This window comes from Clupea harengus, chromosome 15 (assembly GCF_900700415.2).
Source record: "Clupea harengus chromosome 15, Ch_v2.0.2, whole genome shotgun sequence".
Taxonomy (NCBI): Eukaryota; Metazoa; Chordata; class Actinopteri; order Clupeiformes; family Clupeidae; genus Clupea; species Clupea harengus.
In genome coordinates, this window is record NC_045166.1 from 3,083,906 (window position 1) to 3,097,978 (window position 14,073).

The 14,073-nt window shown below is 43.8% G+C and overlaps 2 protein-coding genes across 2 annotated transcripts; one reads left to right on the forward strand and one right to left on the reverse strand.

The window, feature by feature from the left end:
* The first annotated feature begins 606 nt into the window (after window positions 1–606).
* LOC105894859 (histone deacetylase 2) lies at window positions 607–8,693 on the forward strand. The gene is made up of 10 exons (XM_031581201.1): window positions 607–797; window positions 936–1,077; window positions 1,392–1,484; window positions 1,661–1,769; window positions 3,367–3,507; window positions 4,559–4,667; window positions 5,146–5,276; window positions 5,488–5,643; window positions 5,848–5,905; window positions 8,230–8,693. The coding sequence occupies exons 1-10, from the start codon at window positions 622–624 to the stop codon at window positions 8,258–8,260; spliced, it is 1,146 nt and encodes a 381-aa protein (XP_031437061.1). The 5' UTR covers window positions 607–621; the 3' UTR covers window positions 8,261–8,693.
* Window positions 8,694–10,317: 1,624 nt separating this feature from the next.
* marcksa (myristoylated alanine-rich protein kinase C substrate a) lies at window positions 10,318–13,837 on the reverse strand. Its single transcript, XM_012821415.3, has 2 exons — window positions 13,456–13,837; window positions 10,318–12,344 (listed from the first exon to the last, which is right to left on the reverse strand). Exons 1-2 carry the CDS (start codon window positions 13,549–13,551, stop codon window positions 11,376–11,378), a joined length of 1,065 nt encoding a protein of 354 aa, XP_012676869.2. The 5' UTR covers window positions 13,552–13,837; the 3' UTR covers window positions 10,318–11,375.
* Window positions 13,838–14,073: the final 236 nt, after the last annotated feature.

Consider the following 14,073-nt stretch of genomic DNA (forward strand, 5'->3'; position numbering starts at 1 on the left):
ATTAAACATATTTGTGGACAGTTTTAATAATAAAACAAAAAGAATGGTATGTAGGTTTGTATAATAAAAATGAATAGTAATAATAGATAAACTTGAATTTCATAATTTGTGTGTTACATTTCTGACCACTGGTTAGTTCTAGATTTTATTGATATACATTTCAGTAGTTTGCATATGTAGAGGTAAACCTTGATAATCTTTGAACCATACATGATAGCACCATGGGGCTTGGACTACTGTCAATCTATTAGCCTATCTATTTTAATCTAAAGTGTAAGCAAAATGATTTCCTGAAGCATATCCTCCATTATTTATGAAATGGTAACATGTAAGCTAATAAGGTGACATGGTAACACAGACTGTGCGCGCGTAGCGCGCAATTTTTTTTTTGAGCACCGAAGACCCATTTTGACCCAGGAAAAACCCTGATGGCTTTTTGTTACTTGAAGATGCTTTTAGAACTGGAACTTAGTTGAGCTTTTAGAAGGAACTTAGTTGATTTGGCTTCAAGTCTGATAAGCTCACTATGACCACACTTTAAATGATCTTTTGCTCAGTATTTACTTCACACGGTTGGTATTTGGATGGAGCTCCATGTAGTAGTGGTGCACCTGTGAGCGGATGCCCACACGGTCTCTTTGCTCTCCCCGTGACACAGCTGGAGCGGTGAAGTTGAACCGGCAGCAGACGGACATCGCCGTCAACTGGGCGGGCGGCCTCCACCACGCCAAGAAGTCTGAGGCTTCGGGATTCTGCTACGTTAACGATATTGTCCTCGCCATTCTGGAGTTGCTGAAGTAAGGCTCTGAACTGGTCTCTTTCGATCTCCTCTTTGAACCTCAGTTCTCTTCCCAGCCTTTTTATGTCAGCTATCTTATTTTTTTAATTAGTAATATGAAGTAATATGAGACTGATTGCTCTGTTCTGAATCCTAGGTACCATCAAAGAGTGCTCTACATTGATATTGATATCCATCATGGGGATGGGGTGGAAGAGGCCTTCTACACCACCGACCGAGTCATGACCGTGTCCTTCCACAAGTATGGAGAGTATTTCCCTGGCACAGGAGATCTCCGGGTAAGATTGAACGACAGATGGGACAGTTGATTTAGTTCAGGGGAAAATAGGATTCTGACATACGCACAGCAGTTCCCAGAACACATTGTTTAGACTGAGGGCACAATCATGCCTTGCTGTTGAGCTCGCTAGTGTGAATGTTATTGACATGTAAGTTAACTGTTGGTGTGGGCCATACTGTCTGTGTGCACAACTTAACTTGATGTAATTTAAAAAATGTGGCTAAATCTGTGTCTGTCCTTGATAAGAATTCTTTACTGGGATCAATAGTGTAGGTGTGCGTTCTCTGTCTTAGTATGTGCTCTTGTCTTTAGGATATTGGAGCGGGAAAAGGCAAATACTATGCGGTCAATTTCCCCCTGAGGGACGGGATTGATGACGAGTCTTACGAGCAGATATTCAAACCTGTGAGTTTTCCTATGACCTCGACACCTCTCTCTCTCTTTCTCTCTCTCTCTCTCTCTCGCCCCTTCCTTTACTGTGTCTTTGCAATTTAATTCTTTGGAATTATAGCACTTGCAAGACTGTTCAGAGAATGTTCATGGCCACACGTTGATGGGTGTGTTTGTACGTGTGTGTGCAGGTGATGGCCAAGGTGATGGAGATGTACCAGCCCAGTGCAGTGGTTCTGCAGTGTGGCGCTGACTCCCTGTCAGGAGACCGGCTGGGCTGCTTCAACCTCACCATCCGTGGTAAGAGTCCTCCTCACACACAGGCACATCACTCTATGCTCTATGCTCTCCTTCACATCACTTCTAAGGCTTGGTTCCAGATCTTTAAGGCTGGAAGCAGGAAAGTCAGCAGTAACTTGTGCAATGCAATAGCGGTGGCAAAGTAGGACACAAAATAAATAAGATGTCTCTAAAAATCCCTTTTCTTGCTAATTTGCGCAAGACTTGGACTTCATGGCCCCACCCTCCTTCATTTTTGTCATGTGTTGGATTTTGTTGATTTGTAAACAGTTATAACGACAAAGACAGTGATACATTTTTGTTGTTGATGTCATAAAGCCAGCCCCAGTGCGTCCATTTCCACAAAAGCCTTTAGACTGTGAAGACAGTTTATCCATGTGCATTCATCACTCTGGCGCACTATAAGGAAAAAGGGGGGTAATTGCACATGTGACACCAACAGTACAATCAGGGTTCCCACTGATTTTTAAAAGTCTTAAAATGCATGAAATCCATTCATCTAAAAATAATTAATTGGCGTTAAAATCTCTCAAATCAGTGTTTTAAAATAACAATAGAAAGCAAGAAATTAAAATAGGAATTTGCATTCTTATTGCATTTGATGCGTGTAAAGGGAAAGGTATTCAGCTGGTTGCTATTCAGCAACCTCACCACTAGATGCCACTAAAAACTACTACTAGTACTGTACCTTTAATGCCCCTTCCATTTTTGCCGCAGCTGGATCCGACAACAGTTATGTTTGGGACCGGAATGCGCTGTCGTCTAGACTCTAGCTATCCACCTAAACCCACAGTTTAAAGAGAGCGCAGATTTAATGAAAACTGGCTACACAACCCATTGCTCATAGCTAAGTGGTAGAGGATCATGATTTAAGTTGTGTTTTTTGTTTTAAATTCTAAATGGCCCTAAATCAATCCTGTTTCAAGCTGTAGGAACCCTGAATATGGACTGGTCATTAGCAGTAGATAGAAATGAGAATTTGCAATTGCTTGCTTGCCAATCCAGTCAAGTGGCAGGTTTAATATTGACCTTTCTTACACCGAAAATGCACATCCCCTTGTATAAAACTTAATTTCTCTGAACTGTTGATCAAATTTAACCAAACCAGCGACAACAAATTAATTCTTGGATAGTTCATCACTCCACTCTCCGATAATCTTGATCATTTTTGGCAATCATGTCTGTAATTGCAACATTGTTGAGTTATTACAGAGAAAATGAGTGTCACCAATCCCATATAATCTTGTGTATATCAGCTTTCCTTCTAAAACCCACCAACAGCCTAACCAAACCACCCCTCATCTCTCTGTGTTGGGTTCTGTTCCTGGCTGTCCCACTATCACAAGGCAGTGAACTATCTATTAGTTTTTGATTAGCTAGATTAAAAGTTTCGAGAAGCAAAACAAGGTGTAATCCTGACCACTAATCCTTTAGGCAGACTGATTTTGGCCAACTCAAGAACAGTCCTTTTGTTTGAGATGGAAACATTTTCCCTGAACCTGTGGTCACAGTGGGTGACCGATGGGACAGTGGGTGCACTTCAGACAGTAGTATTTTCTGTGTCTAAGCGGAGTGGTTTGTGGCTGTTCTTCTGCAGGCCATGCCAAGTGTGTGGAGTACATGAAGTCCTTCAACCTGCCGCTGCTCATGCTCGGTGGAGGGGGCTACACCATCCGCAACGTGGCCCGCTGCTGGACCTACGAGACTGCAACCGCCCTGGACACCGAGATCCCTGACGGTGGGCATCTTTCCCTACCAGTGAAATATATATATATATTGCACATTTATCTGCAGGTGTCAAGTGTATCCTATAGCCATGGTCTGCATTTGACCATGTTTCCTCAAGAAACGAGCAACGAAGTTACATCCAAGTGCCCCACACAGACATCTACTGATAGTGAACCATAAACAGACTACACTAGCATTATTTAAGTTCTGCGTTTGTATGCATTGGGTTCAGTCTAGACAACAGTGCCACAGATCAGTAAAGTTCAAGTGTGTTGGTAACATTTTATGTTACGTGTTCTTCATAATTCTATTTGCAGGGCGGTGTACAACATATGAGCACCAACAAGCAAAGTATTGCAGGCCATGTAGTTAACTTCCATCAACTGCTGAACCAAGTCGACTGTAACCAAGTCAAGGTCCCATATTCCAAATGTTGGTGTTATCTATTGCGATTCTGTAACTGGAAAATAATTCATCCGTGGCCTTCTTTTAATGTCTAAAGTTAGGTAGTAAGAGTCTGGTTTTGCATACAAGATCGCAAGGAAATAAATAAATGACAGCAGGAATATCATAAATATGTCCAGACTCTCAAGGTAGCACTGACTGAGGGGGTATGGTTGGCCTGCAGCCTCTCTGTGTCAGCTGGAACAGAGCGGAAGGGCTGATCTCCCCAGTGAAGGATGGCCAGGAGAGACAGCCGCGGTCTGACAGGGAGCCGAATCGGCACTGTGGCAGAGTAGCCGAGTATTAATGTGTGCGCGAGAGCGCATTACCACTGCCTGTCAGACAGCCTGCCTGCCTAATGGAATGAGGATCTCTGAGGAGAAGCGTGCTCAGACACTCTCTCACACACACTCACACACATTCACATCCTCTTGGGTGAAGTGGTGGGGGAGATGGGTTGCCTCTCTCTTCGCTAATAACATGCTGCTGCTTTTTTTTTTTTTTTTTTTTCAAAGTTCTGTGGTATTTTCACCATTTTCATTTAGAAAAATATTCAAAATGGAAAACTCTTCTGGTGTACGTTGCTGATCAGTGTTGCTCTCTCTCTCCGTCTCCAGAGCTCCCATACAATGACTACTTTGAGTACTTTGGCCCCGACTTCAAGCTGCACATCAGCCCATCCAACATGACCAACCAGAACACCCAAGAGTACATGGACAAAATCAAGTAAGGAAATGGCATTTCTCTTCAGATGTATCCATCTTTCAGCAGTTGTCATTCTCCGGTGGAGTGTTGCACCATGATACGGTTAGGTACCTTAAGCTACTTTAGGCTTTGATGAGGTTACGAGGTAAAGACTTCAAACTTTGTTATTTGCTTTTTGTTGTGCTATTGGCTTTTTACACTCTACAAGACCATTTGAGGCTATTTGTAGTTGTATTGGTAATACTACACTAATAGTAGTAACTGAACTCGTATGGTTGGTCAATCACCTATTTATGATGATCTCTATGATGTGGATGGATGGATGATGAACTTACCTGGTATCTGTAAAAGCGAGCTGGCAGGTGTTTGGGCCTGATTGCGCTGTGATGAGTAGGGTTGGGTACCAAAAAGCGGTGCCAATATGGTCTGTGTTAGGTGAGCGTGGCAGACTGTGAGGTAGACTGCTGTAATGAGCTTGTGGTCTGTGTGTGTCCCCCAGGCAGCGTCTGTTTGAGAACCTGCGCATGCTGCCCCACGCTCCGGGCGTACAGATGCAGGCCATCCCCGAGGACAGCATCCCTGACGACGCCGTGGACGAGGACACAGAGGACCCAGACAAGCGCCTGTCTAGTAAGAATGCAGACGCCATCTTAGCATCTCATGAAATTCGTACTGTTCATTTTACTGTGGCACTTAAAATACCATAGGATTGCTGAGGTTAACTATGACAAAACGGTGTGATTGGTTTGTCTTATTATAGATGTGTGTATATTATAAAAAAAATGTATGGAGAACATACCTTTGTGTTACTGTGAAGACTAATGAAGTGCTCTTCCTCCAGTCCGTGCCTCCGATAAGAGGATAGCGTGTGAGGAGGAGTTCTCCGACTCTGAGGACGAGGGGGAGGGTGGGCGCAGGAATGTGGCCAATCACAAGAAAGGAGTCAAGCGAGCCCGTGTGGAGGAGGACAAGAAGGAGCCGGAGGAGAAGAAAGTTGGTGAGTACTGACATGCTTGCAATTTGGGAAACCACCTGTAGGGGGCACACACCACAGGTCTGGGATCCCTCCCCACCAACTCGTGTTCCTGTCATAAACTACTTTACTTTAACCATGGATAAAGATTCTAAGTGTATATGCAATTGTAAGATCTAAGTCAGTCTCAACCCCTAAAAACCTTGCTCTTTGCTGTTGTCCTTCCAGAGGTGAAGGAGGAGGAGAAGCCTAAGGAGGCCAGCCCAGAGAAGACGGACACAAAAAGGTGCGTGACATCACAGCTGTAATACACCCTCATGCCATGCATGTCAGGTCAAACCAAACATGCTGCCATTTTGGAGTGAATCACAATTGCAAATGCAAAATGGTTGTGTAGTGTTTGTTTAAGGGGATTACTGCTGGTGTGTGCTGAGCTGCAACTGACTTGACTGGCACATCATGTCTAGGTCACCAATCAGAAGCTCATCTGGCCTCGCTCAGTTTGGAACAATGTGGAACAGGGATGCTTTTGTCTAACTACTATATACTAAATCACACCAACCAGACGAATCCACGTCCCCAATTAGTCTCCGAGTGCCTCAGCCATAACCACTGGCTCTCTTTCAGCAGCATCAGACAAGTCCTTTAAAGCTCCTCTGAGTGAGCGTCCTCCAAAACAAAAATCAATCAGAAGTGTTGTGAATGATTTTAGCTCCAAAGCCTCAAAGCCCTATCTCCACTGGAGCTTCAGCTTCAAAGGGAATCTTCAGCTCAATGAAGTAAACAGTGCGCTCATACTGTGAGTGAATACAACACTGTGTCTGGTCTTATAGCAGTCTCAACAGTACATTATAGAACTTGAAGTTGCCTTCCAGCATCATCCAGCAATCTCCAAACTTTCGCTTTGCCCCATCTGCCAGTGCTGTTTGTACGTGCCTGGTGTTTAGAACATCTACTGCCTGGCAAAAAGTTAACCTCAAATAGTTTTTTCTCAAACAAACACGCCAATGATTTTAAAACCTGATTATGTCTCCACATGAAGCGACCCTGAATTGGGCTAGTTTTACACCCAGCCAGAATATGTTTTAATGAGCCAACACCCATACACAACTTAGGGCTTCTGTCTTCACCCACCCACTGACTGAAGCTCTGTGGAGTTTGGAGGACATCGTAAGTGGCTCTAACAATGAATTAAATGCGGCCCACAATTCTCTTCTGCTGATTTTCCTCCTCTCAGCATTATGCCAGTTTATCCATTGCCCTTGCTTTGCTTGAGAAGTCGCTGCTGTCGTCTAGTTTCCTCTTCTTGCTCACGGACAAAGCTGGTTCCCCCATGCTTTCCAACTGTCACCTAACCCAAACCATGATCTTCCACTCTGTACCGGCCCTATGATATCCCTAGGCTGTAATGCCCCTTGTACATGTTCTCGTGGATTCCGCTTTGTCACTGTTGGAGCAGTGTTCTTGACTGCCGGATCCTGAGACTGTGACCATCATCTCCAGGCTGGTTTTGCCACATTTGAACGCCACGCCATTTCCTAACTGCCTCATTCATGATCCTCTCAAATTTCTCCATCTCTGAAATTGAAATTGCTATTTCATACACAGTAAAAGGCCACCCTATATGGTAAAACTGCAGGTGCCACTATTTCAATTTTTCACTCAAGGTCTCATCAATGGCACAAAGTCTTAGCAATGAATTCTCAGCTCTTCAACCTGTTCTCGGCCACTCAATGTGGATTTGTACCACCTGCGTAAACTCATTTCTGTACAATAGAAGGAATCACTTCACCATCAATATAAAAACTCTTACACTACACTTACTGATAGATACCCTTTTTTTAGGTGTCACTTTCATCCTTGCCCATTTCAGATTGTCATTCAACTTGGCTAACAGCCGATGGGTATATTAGCAGTTGTTGTAAGCATCGTCCTGTCATCCCTATGAGCTCGGATGGGAGGTATCTGGGGACTCTCCTGCAGCCACTCGCCATTCACAACCCATTTAGATGCCCTTAGAAATGACCTCCATTGCAATGGTGAAAGCCAACAGTGAAAAGGCGCAACCAGCTATGATGCTAATCTCCAATTGCTGCCATGATGTAGTTTCTTGTGTTACGGCACAACTGAATATCCTCAAGATATGCTTTAACTGATGCTGAAATCTTCTCAGGGACCTGAAAGTAACTGAATTGTTTGCATAACAGACTGTGTGGCACCAATGCATTCACCAATTCTCTAGCATTTGGATCCTCCTGATCTGAGTTGATCATTTGTATACTTGCTTTCTGTGTATATAGATGCTTAGTTGAGTGTTTTGTTTCTATTTTATTTTATTGTGATCTAATTGTTCAGCACTTTGGTCAACGTGAGTTGTTTTTAAGTGTGCTTTATAAATAACTTTGACTTTGACCAATAACCTGATGAATGGCAAAAATGAGGTCTCTTTTTTTTTTTTTTTTGCTTGTCATGGAAATAGATAGTCAAGATGGACACTGAATTTGCTTGGTTGCATTTATGGCGCAATTTGACATGGGGTATTGGACATGTTGGCAGCTGACGCACACCATGCGGTTTATCATTGTTAACAAGTCTTTTCTCTCTGTTTAGCGTGAAGAGCGAACAGACCAGCAGTACCTGAGCTGGCCACAAGGGGATACCGCTCCACACTGGCAGGCTTGATGGCATCGGTGCCTCTTGCTTCACAGACCAGACTCAATGCCCACAAGCATTATATTTATTATTAAAATGTGTGTCATAGATACATGTTTGTTTTTGTAACATGTTTTGTCTTTCTTTCCCTTTTCTTTCTCTCTCTTTGGTTGTTATTCCATTGTTTATTGTGACGGTCCTTTTTAATTCATCTTGCCGCTTACAGCATGAAATTGCTGTCTATCCATTTGGAAGCTAAATGTTTTTAAATAGGCTTTTTTTTATTTTTTGGAAATGAATTGTCTGTTTGTATTGATGTGTCCTAGAGAGAATGATGTGATCGTTAGAAATGAAACCTGCAATGACTTCATGTTTGTCTCAAATTTGATATTTTGCATTTACGTATTAAAATGTTTTTTATACTTGTTGTTGTCTTTTGGTCAGAATATACAAGATGATGCAATTCATAGTTGTTATTCCAGTAATTTAGTCATCCAGTCTTAAAGGTTGTATCGCTCGTTATTCCTGTCATCTAGCTCGATAAAATGTAATGTGCTGTAGTGGGTAAATACAAAGTTGACATCAGGAATGTTGTCCTTGAGATACCATCACATGGGATTACAGTATTATTTCGAGACAGACGTGAAACTAGCACGATGTGGAAACCAAAACCCAGGAGAATTGTCATCCGACGTGCACTATTGACTTCATCCTACAGAGGGCGCTGTCGGGTTATTTGCAGGTCCACATCTTCCTGGGAAAGCCTGAGGGTGCGGCGTCTTCAACTGTAGGAGGTTTCATGACAATGATGCTTACGCTACCTTGGTTAGGACTGCCGCTGATTGGTGAGTTTCAAACTACTTGGTATAGTGCCAAAAAGAAATGCCTTACATGGGAAGAAGTCTAACATCAAGTAGACGCAAAGGACCTAGTAGTTGCAGTTGAAGACAGGCTGTACGTTAAGTGCAACTTAACTCGGAAATGTCCGCTGCAAAGGCACAAACCGTAGGTGGGACAGAGCATCAGCCTTTTCCACCCTACTTCCATGAGTTGCAGACGCGATGAGACCACAAACCCCAGGCCAGGTCAGATGTTTCTGCGTTGTAAAAATTAAATATGGCTCCCTCTGCCCACATGGAAGTTCCCTCGTGCTGTGGACTTGGTATATGAGTTAAAAATATAGGACCTGGTAGGGTTATCATTAAAATATACGGGTCTATGGTTGCTCTCTCAATGGCCAAATATTGGGAGGCGTAGAGGCTACAGTTTAGATGGGCCGAACTCAGAACTCTCCACAGAGACACTTCCCTTTCCTCCAAAATGTAGTATTTTTTTATTAATTTATTTGATTTAGTACTTGAACATTCACTATCTCACGGGGGCAGCAGAGTGTGTATGTAGGAGTTGTAGAGTTACATGACCATGGGTGGGACTGACCCGGGGAGGAGGGCAGCCACCTCTAACTTTAAAGGTCTTCAATTGTATGAGAGGCCCCATGGTTTGCACTGTAAAGGTCGCAGAGAGAACGTGACTCAACAGGTTTGGATAAGGCTCAACATTGTCAGTAAGATCTCAGGTTAATTTAGCATGGTAAACATACAATGATTTTTGGGTGTAATCAATTGCTGGCTTGTCAACAGGATTCCAATCATTTTAGGAGCCACACCATGGTGCCTTTTATGTGTGGCAACACAAAGCCACAGAACTGTAAATATTTGAACAACCCCATAAGCCCCCCCCCCCCCAAGAAAAATAATTCCCATAGCTGTCAGTTTGTTGGATTCCTATAATGACGGTCCAAGCCTAAGGCCATACTCAACTTTTAAAAGTCATCCCATATGTGCATTCCCCCCCCCCCCCCCTAAACCCAGCTAGGAGTAGGTGTCAAAAATGCTTGTAATACTGTGAAGTTCTGCATGGTTTGCAGCCATCACAGTTAATTGCACAGTGTGAGATCATTACCTATGTTACTTGGTCCTGCCATTAAGATTGGCCAGAGGTGTGTGTGTGTGTGTGTTGCAGAGAACAAGACATGACTGGGTCTGCTGAGATTTTATTCACATTTATTTTTGCTTTTAGTGTGCTCACAGAAAATTAGAACACCTTTAGCAGAGGAGTTTAATAGCAATTTTGTAAGCAAAGTTACATTCCATCTCTAAGTCAAATTGGTCAAAGCTTCTCCAGTATTTACAAAAGAAAAGAAAGAGAGAGACAAGATGCCACACCAACACTGCATCTGATAGAGATTCCTTAAATTTGTCAAAGACCACTGAAAAAGCATTGTGTGCTGTAATCAAAACATACCACAGTATATAAACAGTAACCATTCCACTTATCACAGCTTGGTTGAGTTCAAAATTGCTTAAAAGGTCCTCCAGGATGACTTCGTTGTTTTTTTGTTATCTTACAAAAATGAGCAGGGTGGGAAAAAGAGAGCTGCAAACTTCATGTGCTTGAGATCAAGATTTCATTTGTACAATAATCACAGTTAAAAACACCCCGCCTATACATACTTACACTTTATTAAGGTCATAAAAACCAGCAATAAACAATAATGCCTATACAACTTGTAGTTCTACTGAATCAATGACTGGTACAGCTAATGAGAGAAGTGAAAAGTTCCTATGATTTCTTTTAAAAATGCCTTCCTAAACCTAGCTCTGGGAATTGTATCTTTGTTGTTGTTGTTGTTGTTTTATTATTACCGTTATTTCTCAGTAAATATGACTTTAGTGTTGTAAACCGCATGGTACTCTTGTGGTATGTAGAAGTTGGTCGCTTTTTTTTTTTTTTTCCTTTTTAAGACTACTCTTTAAAATGTCATAGTCTGTTTGTGGGCAACGCTCCCAGGCAGAAAGGTGCCACCTCCATGTCCTGCCCCCTGCCCTCTCCGCCCCCCCGCCCTCCCCCAGGACTCCCTTCATTTACATCTCAACTTGACCCCATTTCTTCTTCTTCATACCATGGGCATGTCCATACATTTCGACAAGTATACATTTTGTATAAAAATGCAAAAAACAAAAAAGGCAAACAAAAACACTTAATACTGATGCAAAAAAATATATGTCAGAGTGTGGATGTAATTTTTTTTCTGTATTACTCATCTAAGCCACCCACCTCTCTGCCCGCTGGAATGGTAGTAACAATGGGCCGAGATGGGTTTTGTGGAGAGGGGGGAGGGAGGAGAGAGGGGAAAAAAAGAAAAGCTTTAAAATATCCCTGGTTGTAGACAAGTTCTCCAGAGCCAGAACTGGCACCACTCCAACATACAAACAGGGAAAATGTTCTTTGATTATCTTTTTTTTCTCCTTTTCTTGTGTTATTTCTTCCATTCTGCTGGGTGGTTTGGGCCCTACTCTTGGGGCCTCGGCGGCGGGGGCCTCTGGACTGGAGGCTGCGGGCTCCTGTGTTGCAGCTGCAGGCTCCTCTGCTTTGGGGGCCTCCTGCTCTGGGGACTTGGCCTCTGCTGTGGGCTCAGCTGGTTTCTCCTCGGCCTTTGGCTCCTCGGCGGCAGGAGCTGCCTTAACCTCCTCAGCTGCTTTCTCTGCCGTCTCTTCAGGTTTGGCCTCCACTGGGCTGGCAGCGGCGTCCTTGGTCTCCTCTGCAGCGGCAGCAGGGGCGGCCTCCTCTCCGGCGGGCTTGGCCTCCTCAGTGGCGGCTGCCTCCGTGGCTTCAGCTCCCTCGGCTTTGGCGTCCTCTGTAGACGCGGCCGCCTCGTCCTCGGCTCCGTCTCCGGTCTCCTTCTTGGTCTTCTTGAAGGAGAAACCGCTGAGCTTGAAGGACTTCTTGAAAGAGAAGCGCTTCTTCTTCTTCTTAGGGGTCTCGTTGCTGGTGGAAGGTGTGGCACCGTCCTCTGCCTTGGCTGCACCTTCACCATCTGCAGCTGGAGAGGCGGCCTCTGCATTCTCCTTCTCGCCTTCAGTGGCTTCCTTCTCAGCAGGTGCAGCCTCGGCCTCTGCCTCCTGCTTGGGGGCCTCCTCAGCGGTGGCACTGCCATTGGCCTGCACCTCCTCCTTGCTCGCCTCAGCAGCGGCAGGAGAGGCATCCCCATTAACTTTCACGTGACCATTTTCCTGAAGGAAACAGTAAGGACATTACATTAGAACCACGGTGCACAGGTAAGTTGGAAAATCTGTACAATGCACTGCCACATAGTGACACAAGGGGCAGCAGAGACCATGATTTTAAAGAGAGGAATCATAGGTGGCATCTTTAGGCTTGCAAAGATTATATGTTTGATATTTGATTCTTCGTGAAGTAGCTTTTTGGAGGAAAAATTGGACCTGACTACAAAGGTCATATTTTACATTTCTACTAAGCTCGTTCGATCATGTGCATAACGAATCTCCGAAATACCGGGGGCATTTCAGTCGACTGACGCCAGGCGGCGATATGCGCCCCTACCCAGTCCATGCCGGGCAGAAGCGCCAAACTGAGGCAGATGCTCATTAAAACGGCAGATGCTCATTAATACACCAGATCACGCCAGGGCAGCGTTTAAGACAAAATGCAAAGCCAGTATTGTAAAATTGATTCAAGTTGTATTACTTCATATTTATCCAACCAAAAACCACACCATATCGCTTACATTAATTACACTGTATTGGATCTAAAGTGGAGTAGCTATCCGCTCCACTCCTTGTGCTAGTGAGCGTCTCCCCTCTGTGAGCATCTGTAACAAAAGGCGTGGTAAGTGGAGAGCCACATCGAAGCGAGCCATTGTTACGACCACGCCACTATCTCAACCATTCGCCAAAAGTTCTCCATTTTTTCATAGAAATGAAATACTTGATTCAGTTTTGTCTTGCAAAATGCTTTAGAGTGGACGATCTTAAAGTTGGATTAACCCAGCCTGATAAACACATGGCTAGCGTTTGCAGGCGTTCAATTAGACTTGATACCGGGTATCAAAAACAATGGTCTGAAAATATCCATTGAGCCAGGCAATGGCTTAAAATAAATGCAAACAACCAAAAGCAAATGCTCTTTAACTGAATGTCGTTGACAAATAACAAAATTGCTTTCAAAGTTTACTTGCGGTAATATTAAGTCAAAACACCATTAAGCTGAAAACCGGCGTGCGCTTGGATGCGGTGCCCGACAATAACGCACAGACAAATTGACGCCTTTTCTGTGTATGAATAACATGAAGAGCAAAACATTTCAATAAAACTTAAAATGTACCTGTCCATTAGTCTTGGTAGGTGAAGCAGCCACCTCTCCTGGCTTTTCTGCCACGGTTTCGCCTTTTGCAGCGGTCTTGGAGAATTGCGCTCCCATGCTTTCGCTCCAACAAAGAAACTCAACCGATCCAAAAACGAACAAAGACCACAAGCCTCTTTCTTATTTGCACGCTCTTTGCAAATGGCCCCCTTTGGAAAGTTCTCTCTAAGAGTAATCGAAGTCCAGTCTCAGTGAACAAATTGGGTAAAACGCAGAAAAAACTGCCAAGTGAAGAGAAGTAATAAAAAATCCCAGATTTGTGACTGTGTCGCTCTAGACAGGGTGGAAAATGGAGAAATTTCCCTTGTTGCTAATAAGATGCGGAGTCCAACGCCCAAGTGCACAGATGAATGGGCATTCCGAGCGATGACGGCATCCGCACCCAGATCGATCCAATCAGAAAGCTCGCACAGAAAGGGGCGCGGTTTAGAAAGCGAGTGAACAATGGAGTAGAGCAGATTGTTGCTAATCTGAAAAATCAACTTGTCGAGGCAACATTTAACATGAACATTTATGGGAAATTTTGATTAGTGATTTTTGGGGAAATTAAGAGTACCAACAACAAATAGTTGACCAAAA